Below are 20,227 nucleotides of genomic sequence, written 5' to 3' on the forward strand. Positions count from 1 at the left end.
CCCCTGGTGCATGCCCCCATAAATCCAGAGGCACATCACTGACCGGCTCCCCCCCCCCATCGGTTAAAAAAAATGTTGGTGTCATGTGCACCCGGTGGTCTAATGAAGGTTTAATCGAAACTCACTATTTCCTATATCTTATGGGGGCTACTATAGGCCCTGTAAAATAGAACTATAGGATTCCTAATTCCTCGAATGCGCCTGTAGCCAGCTGGAGCTAGCTAACCGGGATATTATATATATTCCTATTTCGCGTCATTGATAGGCAAATAGATAATCGGCGTCTCATTAATGCTACATATTATTATTATTATTAATAGTTCGCATAAACTGAAGAAATATACCTTCAAAAAAAAATACTGAAATTTTAGCATGAGTCACTTCATAGAACTTATATACCAGTATACCTCACCCGATCATCAACTTTAATTCTTCTGGACGTAGAGTTTTGAAGTGACTTTTATATCAAATTACAAGTATTCTGCAACTATGGCCGAGGCTGTTTGTATATCTTTGCTCATGAACCTTGTAAACATGCTTGCCAAGTTAGGCCTTAAGCCCGATCTTCCGTCGATGTGTTTATACATTTATTCTTCTTCTTCTTCTTTCTGTTAGGTACAGACTGCCCGGTTGGCATATTATCGTACTTGTCCTCTTTTGTAGAGCAATAATTAGGCCTTAACCATAAGTATATATCTCTATGGCCTAAATTCACAATGTCTTACCCCGAGGCAACATGGTAAAACCAATGTCAAACTTGTTTGCTCATATCTTTTTTTTCTCTCACGTTATGTTTTAGACACTACCATTAATAGTGGCCAATTAAAAAAAACTGTTGACGACATGGCAGTGTCCATCAGAGAAAAACAGATTGGTAAGTTGAAAAAATAAATTCTTTGTAAGTTTTTCTAAACATTTTATGTGGATAATCATAGCATAATTTTATGATCGGAACAAATATGTTCAGATGAACATAGCTTTGTTCACCATGTTTTGACAAGACATGTCATTACCGGACGAGTTGAGTGACTGTTGTCCCATGTATTATTTTTCGTGTGAGTTGTGACGTGGCTATTCTCGACTCTCGGCGTATTTGTTAAATTGTTTCTCACTCAGACTCGGTCTCGGCCTCACCCAAGCCAAGGGTTCATTACATCCTGCCTGTGGGGAATCTACAGATAGGACTATGGTATGCCAATGCTGTACACAGCACACAATTTAAAAATCATTAAAATATCACTTTTGTGACCAAAAATACTAATTTCTATACAGTTGCAATTTATTTTTCATTATTATTATAGTACTAGGTATGTGACTAAAAAAATGAAAATCATCAAATATGAATAAATTTGGTATCATTTGAAAGCTCTTAAAAAGACCTTTCAAATGATACCAAGAACTCTAATTTTCATAAAGAAATTATAAAGTTATTCCAGTTTAAGTCGCACATATTGTGGTCATTGTCTTATAATGTAAAGTCAATGGAGTACAAAACGAATTTTGTGACCATTCTGAACCCATGTCTTCAACAGGCTCTAACTTTGTCTTTTTAGCCTTATGAAGTAATTTAGGTATAGGCCTAATGGAAAGGTGAAAGAAGGCTCAATTGATGTGTAATCATTTCATCTTGTAATTTTTCTTATGTGTAAAATAAGTTCTTCTAATTGATTTTAATTAATTATGTAAATTACTCAAAATTCACAATTACTCGCCTCTTTTTTTGGCCAGATTATTCCAAGTATCAAGAGGGATAAAAATTAAGCTTTAATATATTCAATTCAGTTTTCAATGCATTTCTTACATTGTATTACAAAGGCCCTGTTTGAGCTCTCTGTTTTTAAAGAAAAATAAATAAATTCAAATTAATAGTTGAAGCCAAAAGAAAAGGAAAAGTGTGGTCTATTTCTTTCAAAACAAAACAAAAAACAACCAGGAAAACAGATATCAAAGCTCCAAACAAAAAACAGACACCAAAGCTCAAAACAAACACTAAAAACAAGAGAAACAAAAGTGATACAAAAACTTGTACCAATCCCATCCCATTTTCCAGTTTAAAACACAACCCCCACCTGCACCCCTAATGAAAAAATAGTAAAGGAAATTTAAAAAAATAATAAAATTTATAAAATAGAAAAAAAATCATAAATACAGGAGTAAGACCCATCTGGAAATGAAATATTCTTTCCTCTGAGTTTTCATGTATTTTCTTACATGAGTGAAAAAAAATATACAAAAAAAATAACATAGTTCGTTAATTTTAATTTAATTAAAAAAAAAATCAACATTTCAGATATTCCCCTTTCAAAAGCAAATTCAGTCTCCAAATAATGAAGCATGACCAAAACCAAAAAACAATTGAAAAAATAAATACAAAAATCTAAAAAAGAAACAAAAAGAAATATTGAAAAAAATAAATAAACATAATTTTTACATTTTAATTAAAAAGTAAACATTTAAGATATTCCCATTTCAAAAGCAAATCCAGTCTCTGAGCCGGTGCGCCCATGCAAGGGCTCCAGGTGACACTGCACTCGTCATGATGGTTGCGTAGCACGCAACTCTCGTGGCAGTTTGCTATTTCTGACAATCAATTTTGAGGAAGTAAAAAACAAATGATGGGATGTTTAGATTCGATTTATATTCACAACACACCTAGAAAAATATATGAACAAGCTGTTAAAATAGGTTTAAAAACTGTCAAAACTTTCCTTCAGGGCCGGTCACGATGGGAGAGACAACATTAGACTTTCACATGATCCAAATCCATCTTCCATGCGTCCGATCTTCAAAATATGACATCGGGGTGAAGGGGAATTTTCTCAGCTACGTCATCAGCGAAAATAAGCCAAATTGGCGAGAAACCGCCAAATCTACACCCATTTAAAGCCACCCCTTACAGAGCAACCCAAACTCGTTCTGAAACCGCTGCCGGGGCCACGGTATTGAGATCACATCGCGCGATAGTCACATACCTAATTATAGTATAAAAACTTGGAAGTTGGGGGTAATTTTTGATTCACCAGAGCACTCGAAAACTTGAATTTTGGGCATATGTTTGTGTACGCCCCCTATTGGTGGTAAGTAATATGGCAAGACAATTGTAGATTTTCAATCTCTATTTTAATTAAGAAAAAATAATTTAAAGAATCAATCGAGCTAGCCAAGTTATATGATGAATAAATAGCAGTAATGAAACTACCCCAGAGGGCTCCCGGCCGCGTAACGGTCGGGAGCCCAGAATCGTACGTGCATTTTACCATACCTCACGGAGAAGCGAAAACTACACGCTTCTCTGTGAGGTATGGTAAAATGCACGTACGATTCTGGGCTCCCGACCGCTACGCGGCCGGGAGCCCTCTGGTTCATAATGAAACCTGACAGTGTCAAAAAATCAAGCGTTTGTCCCAAAGAAAAAGAGAAAATAAGCCAAACAATGCCAACCTTATTTCACCACACAGGGAGGAGCAACAGAGAACAAGGTTATATCATAACCTTGTTCATAGAATGAGTGTCTCGGCCTTGTAATTAAGTAGGCTATTTTTTTTTACATAGGCTATGAGTATGTGAGTATGACCTATGTATCGTGATAGCTATTTGCAAGTCTGCAACACACACTCAATCACATTGAAAATTTTTAGCATGAAGAAGCTAAACCAATTTTCAGACTCAGAGTAGTCTACTTGTTCTGCCTCTAGCAGCAGCTCTGGCATCTGCTTGCCTTGCTCTTGCCTTGCTTGGTTTGGCCTTGGGCTTAGACTTTGTTTAGTTTTAAAAAAATAAAGAAGTAAAGTTAGACCTATTCTAGAGAATGTTGCAGAAAAGTGCACAGACTTCGGCACCTCTTGAAGGCTTGAACTTTTGAGAATTTAATTTTGTTTTTTGTTTGTTTTTGTTCTTGAATTGAGGTTCACTTAACTCTGTATCGGTACTGTGTCTGTAGTTTATCCTGTTTTGTACCAAGAAATCTAATTTATTTCTATTGTCTAATTTTTGTAAATTAAAATAAATAGGTCTATGGCTATTTTGTGCTTTTTTTGTTTTAATTTACACTTATTTCAACTCTCTCTGTTTTTGAGTTTATTACTATGATTCAACTCAATTTTTCCTCATAATCAACAAACATATAAACATACTATATGTTATACATAATATATCAAATAATTTTGCTTTAAAAAAAGAATAGCATTTTTAGTCATAAGAGAAAAGCTCTCAACTAAATAAAGTACAGTCCTATGTAAAAATATGCTACATAAAGACTTTATACATACCAGTCTCAAAAAAATGTGGAATGTGCAATACCAGGAAAATTATTCCCTGCAATAAAATTTGTAAAGAACATGAGTGTAGGCAGTGGCAAAGGACAAACCTTATAAACGCCAACCCAAGATACTTAACATAATGGTAAAAATTGAAATAACAGAAATTATTTCCAGTAAAAATAAGACCGAACAAACCCTAGACAAACTATAATACCAACAAGAGCTTATGCATCAATACAAATAATTCTGACCGAGTAAACAATTTCATATATTTATTTTTTTAAACATTTAGTGATTTACTTTAAAACAAATTTCAGTTGGAATCGAATTCCTACTGTAAGACTTATGGAATGCTAGTAGAGCACATCCCTGTGGATTTTGTTAGAATTTGATCATGAATAATAATGTTAAATTGCTAATGCAGCTGAAAATTTATGTTTAGATAAATGATTTTCAATTTGTTACAAATAGCAGTACCATATCATAAAATTTTTTCATGTATGAAGCGATGTGAATTAGAAATGTTGATTTATGATTTATTTTTGTACCAGCTGCTTTGAAGCGAATGCTGAATCTGAATGCAGTTCCGACAAAAGCTTCACTTGCAGAACCAGCATGGAAGGTAAAACAAATTATTTAATGAATATTGCTTTTGACCCACACCTACAAGTAATCATTCTCTAGTATACAAATAATGAATGTTTATGAGTACAATGGACAGAATTCCTTATGAGGTGAAAGATGAAATGATCCATAATTTACGCCTCAATGAATGAAGTATTCTGTCCATTGCACAAATGATAAGAACAGTCATTATTTGGTTTATATGACACCTAAAAATAGATTCTCTTTTATAATTATATGAAATTACTGAATTTATGAATGCAAATTATGCTCACTCAGTGCGAGCTTGGTCTGTTGATTGGCGCGTACATACAACATGTGCGCTGCATTCACAAGTAATTTATTTATGGTTCCTGCAGTCTTGATGCACACGTACAACAGACAAAATTGTATAGATCCTAAATTGCATGATGAATAGATCCAAAGTTGCATGGATGATGATGTCATTGTAAATGGGCTGAATGATCAATATCAAACAACCAATCAAATCACAAGGATCTATCTAGGTGTCATATAAATCTAAATATTTAAAAAGTGGTTGTTACCAGTAGTTCTTGCTGGTTGGTTTCTTTTTTTTATTTGAAGTGATTGTCACTAGACACTAGATGATAAATAATATAAATAATGAAAAATCCCCTCTTTGCACCCAAAAGTATACAAAATACAATACAGAAGTACCTTCTTTTCTGATTGTTTATATTTTATTTGATCATTTCATCATCATATCATTGTCTTCTTCCAATCTCTTCTGATCTACTTAGTATTGCTTATCCTCATGCCTGTGAACTTTATCATGATGGTCTACTAATTGGTATCAACATACAACTTTACCAATGTGTTTACAGGTGCTTGTATATGATCGCTTTGGCCAAGATGTTATATCTCCTCTTTTGTCAGTAAAGGAGCTCAGAGATATGGGAGTAACACTTCACTTGTGAGTTCATATACTTTTGATATTCAGCTGTTTTAGACATCACAGAGACTTGTGAATAAACATTGACTACATGTATGTTTCTTGTTGTCAAGTAATGCATTAAGGCCATGTTTGGTTTATTATGAATTGTCAGGGATTAATGATTTTGCTGGCAGGATTCCAGTTTGACTATAAGGAGGTGCCTCATACCACTTTCTACCTCAGTTGCATGGATAGTCCAATTCACCATAGTTTGAAATTATCCAAGTCATCATGTTGTTGTGTAGTGCACTTTGTCCTTGATAAAGCTTTAAAATTTACCATCTTTATATTTAAATGCTTAATTATTCAAGTTGTTAAGCTAAACAAAACATTAACAAATTTTGATGCATTTATGTTTCTAACTTTTTAGGTTACTACATTCTGATCGAGATCCTATACCAGATGTGCCGGCTGTGTATTTCGTCCTACCTACAGAAGAAAATGTTCAAAGAATATGTCAGGTATATGCCTCTTCATTTGAATACAATACTAGGCATCACATTAATATATATAAATATTTTTTTGTTTCATGAAATTTTCTGTTATTGTTTGGAGCATAATTTTTCCATGTGACCACTATTTCATTAAACAACTGATATTGAATTATTTAGAGCTACAAAAACGTGTTTTTTTAATACTGTGTTACCTCACAAATTTGTTTATTATTTTGATAGATTATTTCAGACATTTTATGTCTAATTTTTTATGTTATTTCCTCATGCAGGACTTCCAGAATCAGACTTATGTAACATACTACTTGAATTTCATCTCAGCAATTTCTCGCCAGAGACTAGAAGACCTTGCCAGTGCTGCCCTTCAGTGTAATGCAGTTAGTCTTATATCTAAGGTGGGTAACTCTTTCTCTTGGCTTCATACGAGCTAGGAAAGCGCTGAAAAGTAACAAGCAAAGAATAATCTGGGCTATTTGGTATACTTTGCTTGAAAACTCCAAGCAAGATATTTAAAGGGCTTGTATTGAGTCGTCATTAGCTGTCTCTATACCTGGCCATTTCTTGTCCCATCCCCTATTTGCAGGCCCTGTGTATGTATATCATGTACCATTATAGAAGAGGCCTAATGTTTATAAGTGTACATAATAACAACGGTCCAATATCAGATCAAACAAGTGAATATTAGCACAAGGATTCAATATCATATGAAATGATTTATCTCTGTTTTTTGCTTAAGAGGAAATATTGTAATGATCACAAATGTTTGTGTCTTGAGTAGTTTGTGAATAAAATAAGATTGCAGAACAATGGGGTTACTTATTTTATGGCATTGCCCACTTATTAGCACTCTCTGCATTTCAACTTTTTGATGTAACAGGAATTTACTTTCACATAAAATGACTTAAGACATATCACGTTTATCCTCTAGCTATCAATCTGCATTACATATATGTTGAAGAGGTTTAGTTAAACTTATTTATAAATAGATTATTCATTATCATTATGTTACAGGTTTTCGACCAGTATTTGAATTTTATCACCTTGGAAGACCACTTCTTCACAGTCAGACATCAAAACAGAGATTCAATATCATACCATGGTAAGTTAATATCAAACCAGTATCATTATGAAAGAGTCCAAAATCGTATGCCACATAGGCCCAGTATCAGATAGAACACGCCTGTATAAACACAGAGACTCATCATATATGGTCAGTCTCAAAGAATAATGTGGCAATACCATGACTGAGACTAAATATTTTCTCATTTAAGTCAGAGATTTGATATCCTTATATGTTTATATTCTTTTGTAATATACAAAATGCAGACTCTGAGAAAGACAGTTAAAAGACACTGAGGTAAACATCATCCTTACTCTTGTCATTATTTCTTTCTTTCAGCTATCAATCGAAGTGATGTTAAAGACACAGAAATGGATACCATCATGGATACCATTGTTGATAGCCTCTTTTCATTCTTCGTTACCATGGGAACAGTGCCTATCATCAGGTCTGCGAAGGGAAATGCAGCAGAGATGGTCGCAGAGGTAAGTACAATCACAGTTTGATAACTAACTTTGATGTGAAATATTTTTGAAGAATTGTTTCATGTGTAGTTTTGACACTTCAACTTATAAATAGAGAATGATCATTTGAAAAGGAAGAGGATTCTGATTACTTTCATTATTACCTTATATTTTCCAGAAACTTGACAAGAAGCTCAGAGAGAATCTGCGTGATGCAAGGAATAGTCTTTTTACAACAGATAGTGTTCAATCAGGTCAGATCAGGTGAGTATATAGGGAGTTGATTCTTGAAGAAATTACTCGAATTCAAGAGAGGCTGTAGGAATTCTCTAAGGTTTGACAACACATGGCACAACATAGCTTGGCAACATATTGTTAACAAAGGAAATATGAGGAGTAAATGGGCAATAAAATTGTAAGATCAGGAAGGTATTTTTTCCATCCCCTGACTGCAGAAAGCTATGAACCATTAAAACTTCTAAAAAACGAATTCGTTGCAAAGAGTGATGTAATGAATTTATCAAACAATTTTACAATGAGAGTTACCAAAGAAAGTATGTAAAGCCCCCCGTTGTTTTATCATACGGAATAAGGATAAACTGTACTTTAGTCTTTAACCTACCAAAATCCATTTATAAGAGGGGTGACGTGGGATACTCATACCATTCAGTTTGTCTTCTTGCTTTCCAGGGACAATGTGAAACTCATAATGGTAATGAATTTGATGATGAAAATATTGCTATCTAACTAAATATGCAAAGTATGTAAAGTATCAATAACAAACTGCTCAGTTGAAGTGAAAGTTTGATATGAATTAAGAACCTCAAAAATTCCAATACCCTCTACCTGGCCAAACAAGTCAATTTTCTCAATGCTTATTCCCACTATCAGGTGTATCTCCAGATACAGGTGGATTTCCATATTAAAGCCTTTGGAATGAAGAAATTGTAGTAGTTGATATAACTAAAGAAGGACTTTGTAACATCAAAGATCCAATTGATATCAACATTTGATTGTATTTTTTATCATGGTCTGTGATAAAACAGTTATGCTCGATAATTTCGACAATTGTATATTTTATGTTACAGAGTTCTAAGCTACAGACATCATGATTTATTCAATATTGTTCCGTGTTTTTCAACCAATTGTAGTTTTCAGCGCCCTCTCTTAGTGATCTTAGATAGGAACATGGATATGGCCACACCTCTCCATCATACATGGACATACCAGGCATTGTCACATGATGTACTGGTAAGCCAATCAGCTGCAGTATAGTATGCTTGTTATCTATGAGGACTGCTAGTTATAAGAGACCATCATTCATTTAGTATATCGTTAGTGATAGAGGTTCTTATGCGTCACAGTCCTTATAAATTATGGTTGAACAGTGTTTGGAAATAACTTTAGAATTAATTCAACTATGAATTGGTAAATTTCATCATCTTCAAGGCATGAAATTTGTCAATTGTGAAATGCAAGACTGTCTCATGAAAGTTCTGAATATTTAGTTAATTGTGGCTATGGAAAGCTATTGTACAAATTTGTCATGCACACTGCCCTTTTATAGACAAATAGCATGATTTGTCAAAGCAATGATTTATGACTGAGCATACATTATTTATCAACAGCAGCATGCTTCAATGATTACATTCTAAGTGCCGCATTATTGCATAGCTGGCATACTATTGGTGACATTTATTTTATACAATCACCTTTTTACGTAACATGACAAGGCGTACTTCATGTTTCTCTGTCTGTGATGTTCACTTTAAGATTCATTTTAATGTTATGAAATCAACAACTGGATTCTAAATCTAGATTTATACTCTTCACACTGTCATGATTAAGGCATTTATGATATTTCTTTTTTCCATCAGGACTTCCCAAAAAAATTGATAGAATTTGGATGATTGTGATTTTGACTATTCAAAAAAGGTTACTTGCATCATATTTTTTTTTCTTCATTGATATTGTTTGAATGAACAGGATTTGCAACTGAATAGAGTGACATTAGAAGAGACTGTACCAATCAGTAGTCCAGGTGGAGGGCCAGGAAGAACCAGGAAAAAGGTCAAGTCTTATGATCTCTCCTGCACAGACAAGTTCTGGATAGGACAAAAGGGAAAGTAAGTTAAAATCTCAGGTTAGATTCTGGGCCCCGTCTTTCAAAGAGTTGCGATTGATCCAATCAACCACAACTATGGAAAGCCAGCAACGTCAACATCTAAAATGCATGTTTGTTCAAAATACCTTCTTATGATGTATATTCATACATTCATTGTTTTCTTGAAAATTCAGTATGCTGCTCTTTGTTTACAAATGACATTGTTTCTCGTAGAAAATATTATGACAATGATGGATTTCCATAGAATTGCAATTGATTGGATCAATTGTAACTCTTTGTAAGACAGGACACTGATGTATGCTTGTCTGGGATGGAGTTTAGGTTTGGCCTTGAGGCAAGCTTTTATCAGCCTTGGCCTTAGCAGGAGTCGTATACATATAATGTAATGTGACAGCAATTCTTTTTTGTCAGTCTTGTGACATAGCACTTCTGACTTCATTCCTATTTGTCTGTTGGTTCTTTTGTCTGTTCATTTGTCAGCCCATATTGAAGGTCATTGTCCATTGACTTTAGAATACTGTTTGTATTTGCCAAAATAAACATGTTTGGTAATTTTTTTCAAAATGAATGACCAGAACTATCCTGATTTGATTTCGTTTGTGACTCTTGTGCATTTGTTTTCCAACAGTCCATTCCCTGAAGTAGCTGAGGCAGTGCAGAATGAGTTAGATATTTACAGGGCTTCTGAAGATGAAGTGAAGAAACTCAAATCAGCTATGGTAAGTTAACATTTTGCATGTTTATCATGCGAATGATCTTCATTGAAGTGGAAAGTTAAAGGTCAAGTACACCCCAACATCATCTCTACTCCCTGGGGTGTATCCTGGCCAGGCAACTCTATTGGTGCACACATACAAATCAGATCACATTGACATTCACCACATCCTACTGGGTATCCATTTAACACCTGGGTGGAGAGTGACAAATGTGGATAAGTGCCTTGCCAAAGGACATTTTTATCTGATTTCAATGGATATTGTATTGATTTGTTGTTTTATTTTGTGTGCATTGTTACATTCATAGAGTAGCATTATTGAACACTGATATTCCTTTATGTTCATTTAGGGACTTGAAGGGGAAGATGAGGAAGCAATTAGTATGCTCTCAGACACGACAGCTAGATTAACTTCTGCAGTAAGGTAAGACTTATGCTGATGATCCTGCTGCTGATGATGTTGATGATGTTGGTGATGGTGATGATGGTGATGATGATGATGATGAGTTGGAGAACATTCAGCAAAACATAAACCACATCATAAATTAGTAGATATAACAACAAAAAATGATTTTCATGTTTTCTAAATTTGTTTTTGACCCCCTACCCTCTACAGCTCTCTTCCAGAATTGCTTGAGAAGAAAAGACACATTGACATGCACATGAATATTGCCACTGCTCTTCTTGATCATATAAAGGTAAGAAGACTTGTTGGGAAGTTAGTGGAAGCTTGAATAATAAACTGTTAATGTATATGATTATGTTCGAATGGATAGAAAACCAGGAACTTAGGAGTTTTTTTTTAATTGAAGGTGTTTATTGTCATGATATAAAGATAATTGTTGCTGAACATTGCTGTGCATTGAATTCTACTGTGGTTCTGCCTGTATTTCATTCCTTCTATAGAGAGTGCAAAAGAGCCATTTCACTTATTGATATACTTAAAGAGTAACTTCTAGCTTTTTAGAAGCTCAATTAATTTCCATTTAAGAACAAAAATTATTTTTACCTAGCATATGTCATTATTAATGATGATACTTATATGTTAAGATTTAAAACACTTTTTACATGATTTTTATATTTCAAGGCCAGGAAACTGGATGTGTACTTTGAACTTGAAGAAAAGCTGATGAGCAAACAGTTGTTAGATAAATCTTTGATGGATGTGATCTCAGATCCTGATGCTGGCTTACCAGAAGATAAGATGAGACTTTTCATTATATTCTACATTTGCTCTCCATCAGTACCAGAGGTTAGTAATTTTGCTATTATTTGGATAAGAAATATAATTGACATTACAGGCAAATTCAATATCAAGAGCAAATTTATTTGAATGGAATAAAAGAGCAAGACAAAAAAATCAGCAAAATGGGAAGTATATTGAAAAATTTAAAATTCTCAAGTACTGCATACTTTCATAAAACTCTGATATGCATACTTGAGCAGATCGCAAATAAAAGAGCTGATGATGTCACATATTCCTTTGATAGTGCAATAAATAAGGAAAACTTGAGGATTGTATTTTTACTTGATTTTTTAGCATTGTTCATGATCTGTAGTATAACATAAATAGTCGAAGATCCTATTCAAAACTTACAGCCAAAAATCATGCTTATGAATGAAATCCAGTACACACACTGGCTGGGACATCATTCTCCTCCGGTGATATTTCAATTGTAATGTGATGTAACTTGCATTTAGTTATATGCCAGCAATCATATCTTTAATTATATACAATAGTCTCATTCCTTTATAGTATTACTATTGTAATTATGATTATTATTTTATAGTCGGAAGTTGAGCAATACAGAACAGCATTAGAAGCAGCTGGCTGTAATCTAGCACCATTGGATTACATCAAGAGATGGAAGTAAGTTTAACATTATTTGGCAAATTCATGTTTTAAGTCACATTTCAGATCATTATAGGTATACAGATATTTACTATACATAATGTTTCTTCATTTCCCTGAGAATGAAGACAGCCAATATCCTAAAAAATGTCCCATTCTCGCATCTTCTGGTAATTCATTTTTGCAACCATTTAAACATGCACAATAAGAATACATTGTAAGTATCATTATATTAAGTTTTGAAAAATACCACCAGATGAATTTCTTTCATACTTGTAGAGCTTTCAGTAAGATGGCTGCTCCACCTAGCCAGTATGGAGGTGGAGGAACAAAGACGGTAGGAATGTTCTCTAAACTCATGAGCACAGGATCCAACTTTGTCATGGAAGGTGTCAAGAACTTCGTGGTCAAGAAACATGTGAGTAGATATATATCAACTCAGAGCTATTATTATTCGTAATGAATGTGAATCCCTCCCCCCCCCCCTTTTTTTTTGTCTCGCCTGAACAAAGTTCGGCAGAGATGTAGCAATCACTTTACCTGTTGGTCTGTTTGTCTGTTACAAAAATGTCAAAGTTTTTGCTCAACTTTCCAACTTGCTCTCATTACTTATTTCTGTATCAATTATGTCCATACTTGTTACATATGATCCTTGTGTAATACCATAGGTGAATTTATGAGAATGGTGGGGTCAAATGTCATCTAGGGGTCAAAATGTCAAATGATATGAGGTCATGTCCATCCTTTTAAGAAGTTTTTGTCAACTTATTCTCATTTCGTTATTTCTTCATCAATTTTAATCACACTTTTTTCAAATGATTCTTGGATAATACCACATGTGTGGCCATGAGGATGATGGGGTCAGGGATCATCTAGGGGTCAAAAGGTCAAGTTTTTGTTTAACTTGCTCTCATTTCTTTATTTTTGCATCGATTGTGTTCACACTTGGTACCTATAATACATGAAGGTCCATGAAGTTGATAGGTTCAAAGGGTCATATTGCATATTTTATTGATTCTGAAATCTGGCAAGACTCGTAGATCATGAACAACCTTGTTGTTTGTTTCATTCATAACGTTACTTATTTATTTGTTTTTCTTGACCTAGAACCTTCCTGTTACGAGGGTTGTGGATTCTCTAATGGAGCTGAAATCAAATACAGTAAGTAGAATTTATTTAGCGATATGGAATGATTTAGAAACTACAAAATATATCAGCTTTTATTTTCTTGGATTCGATTTCATGAAAAGATACAGAGGATCATATTTGCATTAGAAAAAGTGATTTTATTGTACTTTCCATATTCTGTAATTCAATTCAAAATTTCCTCTCTTTTCTAACTTACAACTTATGTTACCATTATATTGGAATTTCTCTTGTAATTCTAAATTGCGAGACAAACAATAGTCCTCTATGTTGACATATACTGACACTACATATAGCACTATATTGGCAATGTGTTTTCAATTGTAAATTTTTTGACAGAAAGTTGAATGATTGTTGTTCAGTACCTGTATATACTTCATTCACTTTCGAGGCTTTTTGATAAGCTTTTTTATCTTGTTCATTAATATATATTTGATTTTTTTTCTTTTTTACTATCTGTTTCAAATTTGTTTTTTATATGCATTGCATTTCCATTTGTTTTTAGGAAACAGATGATTACAGATATTTTGACCCTAAACTTCTAAGAATGACTGACAGGTATGTATATGTAGATGATAAACTCACTGAATTTTCACTTTTGATTGTAATAAGCACTCTAAATCTTTTACATTGTTGTTTAACAATATGTTAGAGAAGGAATAATAATTATCCATGAGGTCAAACATTGAGAATGAGATCTCCTTTTTCTTCAAGACTTGTTACAGTTTTGCAATTCCTATAACAAGGTTACTATTAGCCAATGAAATTGAATGATTTCAGTAGCTTTCAACTTCAAGTGTTATATCAAATTCATTATTATAGCAAGTTTTAGGAAACAGGTGTCAGATTTTAATATTCTTTAGAAAGAAACTAGGATTTTTAATCATACCATGACTAGATTATTACAGTGATAAAGTGCACAAGCAGACTAATCAACACTACAGAAAGCTATTATGATTCTTGTATTATGATTTTTCTTTATTATTTAGCTCTTCCATCCCTCGGACCAAGACCCCATACCAAGAAGCCATTGTGTTTGTAGTTGGAGGAGGAAATTATATAGAATACCAGAATCTATTAGACTATGTCAAGGTAAAGTTCTTTTTCTTTAAGTTGGGGTTGAATGTCAGAACTGTATTCCAAAGAATTAGGATTGGTCCAATCAATCTAGATGATAGAATGCCAGTGAAATCATCATCAAGAATGTATAAGTCGATTTATAATAATAGTATAGGGTATTTATATTGCGCACATATCCACCTTGTTAGGTGCTCAAGGCGCTCCTATATTACCCGGCTAAGCTAGGCGTTCATAGCGTACACAGCTTTTTAAGGAATTACTTCCTACCGGTACCCATTTACCTCACCTGGGTTGAGTGCAGCACATTTTGGATCAGTCTCTTGCTGAAGGAAATTACGCCATGGCTGGGATTCGAACCCAGGACCCTCTGTTTCAAAGTCTGAAGACTAATCCACTGGGCCACAATGCTCCACTTAAAGTGTTCTCTCTGATAAATGCTTGTGCATGCATAATTTGCAGGGGTCCCTTTTTTTACAAAGAGACTGTGCACATGCCTCCCAGATGGAAAAATTATGACAAACGTGTAGATGGCTTTTCACAGTTCAGATTGATTGGATCAATCACATAAGACAGCGCCCTGGGATCTTTATTATACTGAAGCAATCCCAATTATGAAATGTCTAGAATGTATTTCTATGAAATTTTGCCCGGAGGAAGAAATTATTTTGTAAACTGTATAAAACATTGAAAACTCAATTTCAGTTGATGCACCACCTACTTCCATTTGTTAAAATAAGGAAATATAGAAGCACCAAAGCTCTTTTGAACTTTGAGACTCGTCATCATTGAAGTTTTTTAAAATATTTTATCTTTTTTCATTTATGTGTTTGCTTTGAAATAGAGTAAATCAAGCACCGGAAGCGGAGGCAAGAAGATAACGTATGGCTGCAGTGAAGTGCTAAATTCTGCACAGTTTATGAAACAGGTAAATTCAAGTATTCTTGATACTATATCTGTAACCTTTAAGCATCCCACTTACATCAATGCACAATCATGCAATTAACTTGAATGGTTATGATCATCAATTTGAATTTCTTATTTGCATTTGTTTCTGAAAAAAAGTAGTTGCCTATTACTGAATAACCTGTAATGGATTCTGTCCTGTTAGGGGTAACATGCAAATAATACCCTGTAGTAAAGTTTCTTTTTTAGACTTTTTTACCATTATTCAGTCAACAATTTGAAAACACTGGTAACATAGGTTTCAAGGAGATACCATAATCTCAGACTTGCGCGAATGTTTCAAGAAACTGCCCCCAAATTATGATTTTAGTAATACGAGGACAGGCCTTGCACTTCTCATTTTGTTTTCTTGAATGTTCAGTTGTAAGAAGTATATTATTCTGTATTTTTTTCTCTTCTTTCCCCTCAGATCACTTTACTTGGAGAGGAGCATTGAAAGAGATGTGTACCTTCAAAGTTTCATTCATATGGATGATGTAATGAAGACAACAACAGACATTGTGAATTTAAGATATTTATTGGAAATTTTATGCATTCTTGCAATTACAATTTAAAGGCAATATGCCACAGCGGCTTTACCAGCACCAGTCAGAGTCCTTAACTACTGATATTTTTCCTGTATATCCAGGGTGTAGCGTTTGGATCATGAAGTTAGAAATCTTTTGATATTAACAATGAGAGCTATGAATAGTTTACTGCTACTCTATACCATCTTAGACCAGAATATCTGCAGAGAAACGAAATGCTTACAGGGCAATTCCATTAAATAATCAACCTTTTGTACATTCAACCTCCATTTTTCTCAAGTTTTACTTCACTTCATAAACTGACCAAGTGATGGTAATTTGAGAGCATTACAGACTGTCAAAAGAACCAGAAGTCAGAGACAGAAAATTTTATTAAGGTTTCACATATATGGGGTCGGACATGTATATTTTATGGAATCGCACTATAGCATGCTTCTAAGCATTCCTGAATTTCAACAAACTTAAGGCGAAATGTACATCATTGATTTAACCAAACTTTGTGATATCAGTGATCGTCTTATGTGAGGATATTAGCATTGATCTTCTATCAGGATCTATACAGCTACATGGATATACTCTGGTATGAATATTCTTGAATGCTATTAAAAGGTAGCATTCAAGAATATTCATACCAGAGTATATCCATGTAGCTGTATAGATCCTGATTGGAGATTGATGCTAATATCCTCACATAAAAGAAATTCACTTATTGCAGATAGGCCTATCCTGATTCCTTTGCAACATGCAGTTCAATCTCAACTCAAGCAAAAATGAATTCTGACCAATATACAGTCAGTGTGCTTATTTTCTGTTTAAATTCTTGTGTATAGGTTCATTTTGTTCTCTAATTGTATGCCACCTGTTTATTTTACAAATTGTGAAGTAAGATACTATGTTTAATCCAATTCTTGTTGGGATCTCGAAGAAAATATTGCATGCTATTATCGTATTCAGTATACTCAGTGCACATGATCCGTTACACTTTTTGAACTGCATAGATTTTGTATGAATGATTTTACCTCTCTGTGGTAATCATAAAGTAAAGTAGAAGTATTACCACAATACTTGAATTGCAGGTTTTAACAAGTTTACCCATATATAGATCACCTGTTCATCATTTTGTGTATATAAGATTGTCCAGTTACAATAAACCCATAATGCTTGAACAATAGGAATTACTGCATTTGATATTCTCAGGATTCTCATTTGAATTTGAAAAGGAGCCTCCATCGGCAGATACCTCTTCATATGTTGATCAAGTTGCCAAAGAACCCTAGTAGCTGAATTTGTTTGGAATTGGCAGTTCAGACATTTTAGCAGTGGCTCATGGGGGGAGGAGGGGGGGACAGGCTGTTTTGTTATGTGATAATGTATTTATTGGAGGCTATTGCAATTTACCCCTTCTAAATTTATGAAATACTGGCTATACTACCCAATAATGGATGACTGCAGCTTTAACCTATGCCATCTTATCATTCATGAAATTAATGCTTGCTTAAATGATTTATGAAATGTTTGTGATCTATTTATTATTTTTTATATGAAATAACCTCTTGCATTTTGCTCTCATTATTAATGTTTGAACCAATTAGTACCAATATAGTTGATAATAATTTATTCAATAATTTATTTTTCCATAGAAGTTTAACTGATCATCGACCCAATATTTTTAAAGAAAATTAAGCAAATGGAAGTTCTCTACCCCAATAAAAGCAATGTAGATAAATTCATTATCTAATAATCATCTGTAGCAATGAAATTGAACTTTGTCCCCACTTGGTTGATAGCATATCATTAACATGTTAACGTGACATAGAACATGTGAATGGTTCACCTTTGTTCACATGGTTATATGTTATTGTAAGTTTTTTTTTTCATGTCAATCACATTCCATTGACAAGTTCAAGATTCAAGCCTTTGTACACAGTTTGATTTTTATTTGATACAAATTTTCAATAGAGCCTAGCCCAAGTTGTCTTGGGCATAGGGCACATGGAGTTAAAAAAAGAAGACAGTCGAGCTTGCTTAAATCACCCTCATATAAGGTAAACTTTGGCATAGTTTTGTTGTGTTTGTTTTTTAAGAGTTTGATTTGAAAGTTCAAGTTATAAACATAAGTCCCTGCATGAAAACCAGGGTCATCATAATGCAAAGGTTTGTGATTAATCATAAGATGGAAATGGCTGATAAAGAGACAATTGCTCCATGTGCATTACAAATCAGACCTTTTGTTTCGATTTTGCAATATATTGCAAACCTTTGTGTTACATTGCCCTGTGGGAGTTTGACTGTAATGCCCGGGGGGGGGGGGGGGCCACTTACATTGAGGAGTGGATACCATTCGCGACCAAAAAAACACGTAAAAAGGATGTCTTTTTCACGATAGGGCACGTTACGTATGTAACGTGATAAGGGTGTCAAAAACACAAAAATAATGAAAAAAGGGTATCTATTTCGCTAGGAAAATTACGTGTTTAGGGTCGAATCTGCGGGGATTATAAAACAAAATCAAAATGTTTTATAAAGGATGTCCTTTTTGCCCCAACACTTCGTGTTTAGAGTCCGATTTGCGCGAGGTGTAGAAAACAAAATAAGGTAAAGCCGACGACCGAAGGACTCGTAACAATAAAACATTCCTGTACTTGTTTAGGGGTTCATTTCAGAGAACATTTGCCAAGAGTATCATTTTGTTTCCAATACTCGTTAAGGGTAAGGTTTCACACGCCAATACTTGTTTAGGGGTTCATTTTCAGAATATGGAAATTACGTGTTTAGGGTACTTTTCGAGACCCCATGGTCGCGCATGGTATACCACTCGTGAATGGAAGTGGCCCCCCGGGCTGTATAGTTATGTTACCTGAGGCTTATGACAATGAGAAGAATATACTTGATATACTGTAGCTCACAATGCTGAAGGGACATTACAATATAGTGATAAAATAGTGAAATAATAGTCGACTCGGTGGTGGCTTTTCTGGATATATCTTTCTTGAACAAAACAAACCAGATATAAATAGCCATGTCGTAAGGTATGAATTTTTTTCTTATACCTCCACCAAAGGAGGCATTATGTTTTCAGTCATCTCTACAGAACACACTGTCCAAGTATACATAATGGAGTGGTGATGATCAGGGCTCCGTAACAAAGATTAGCGATCAATCGCTAAATGAACTGACCAATCAATATCAATGTTACATGCATATTTGGTTTAAAATACTGACCAGGTCACCAGGGACCAATCAGTGCGCTTTTATATTTGCAATCCATCGCAAACCTTTGTGTTACGGAGCCCTGATTAGGTAATGAGTCAGGAGGTCACAGTTCACAGAGCCTTTTCCATGATACATTTAAATACCTTTTTCGTGTGATAACTGGAGGATGTCTTGAGGGATTAATTCCAAATTTGGCTTGGGTGTGCATAATGGCATAAAATTATGTAAGTAGCAGTGATCTGATTTAATTTGGGCATCCCAAGGCCAAAGGTCACAAGTCATCATTTGAACATGTTTAGAAGATAAGTGTGTGATGTATAATTGATCTGACAGTCTTGGGGGCATATATGTTTACTGCCTGAATTTTACAATCCATCAAATCTTCTACATGAACCATTTTGGAGGAAGGGTGAGCAGACACTTTCCCCACCTGTATCTCACTGTGACCATTTGATTCTCAAAGAAATCTTAGCATTTCTGAGCAGATTCCATAGAAATTCCATGAAAATTTATCCACATGGTATGGAAATTTGTCATATGTCTGAAATAAAGTATGAATTTGTTGCTGTAAAACACATTTTGGTGATGATAGTGTGCAGCATTTGACCTCTTGATTTTCAATCACTTCTTTTGGAGAAGTGATCAGTGTAATCTCACTACTGGAATGGGGTAGAAGTCAAGAAGTTTGTTCAATGTGCATCATATTATATAATTACTGACTTAATTGTATTTTTCTTGCTGTATATAGCTACTACATGTATATGAATAAAATCTATGTGTGATATCAAAGTT

General features: G+C 34.2%; 1 protein-coding gene across 1 annotated transcript; it reads left to right on the forward strand.

Annotated features, from left to right (window-relative positions):
- The first annotated feature begins 768 nt into the window (after window positions 1–768).
- On the forward strand, window positions 769–18,441 carry LOC121418854 (sec1 family domain-containing protein 1-like). Its single transcript, XM_041613036.1, has 21 exons — window positions 769–874; window positions 4,811–4,881; window positions 5,729–5,817; window positions 6,209–6,299; window positions 6,563–6,685; window positions 7,302–7,389; window positions 7,690–7,835; window positions 7,993–8,078; window positions 8,966–9,065; window positions 9,801–9,940; window positions 10,568–10,658; window positions 11,005–11,078; window positions 11,271–11,352; window positions 11,742–11,906; window positions 12,445–12,524; window positions 12,786–12,924; window positions 13,614–13,667; window positions 14,158–14,210; window positions 14,642–14,744; window positions 15,574–15,657; window positions 16,105–18,441. The coding sequence occupies exons 1-21, from the start codon at window positions 844–846 to the stop codon at window positions 16,129–16,131; spliced, it is 1,917 nt and encodes a 638-aa protein (XP_041468970.1). The 5' UTR covers window positions 769–843; the 3' UTR covers window positions 16,132–18,441.
- Window positions 18,442–20,227: the final 1,786 nt, after the last annotated feature.

Source organism: Lytechinus variegatus, chromosome 7 (genome assembly GCF_018143015.1).
Source record: "Lytechinus variegatus isolate NC3 chromosome 7, Lvar_3.0, whole genome shotgun sequence".
Classification (NCBI taxonomy): Eukaryota; Metazoa; Echinodermata; class Echinoidea; order Temnopleuroida; family Toxopneustidae; genus Lytechinus; species Lytechinus variegatus.

What these genes read in the sequence shown, in the direction of transcription:
- LOC121418854 (XM_041613036.1), top strand. Translation starts at nt 844, where the DNA reads ATGGCAGTGTCCATCAGAGAAAAACAGATTG. An exon ending in CATCAGAGAAAAACAGATTG is followed by an intron (nt 875 to 4,810) that starts GTAAGTTGAAAA and finishes TTTTTGTACCAG; the next exon opens with CTGCTTTGAAGCGAATGCTG. An exon ending in AGATTCAATATCATACCATG is followed by an intron (nt 7,390 to 7,689) that starts GTAAGTTAATAT and finishes TCTTTCTTTCAG; the next exon opens with CTATCAATCGAAGTGATGTT.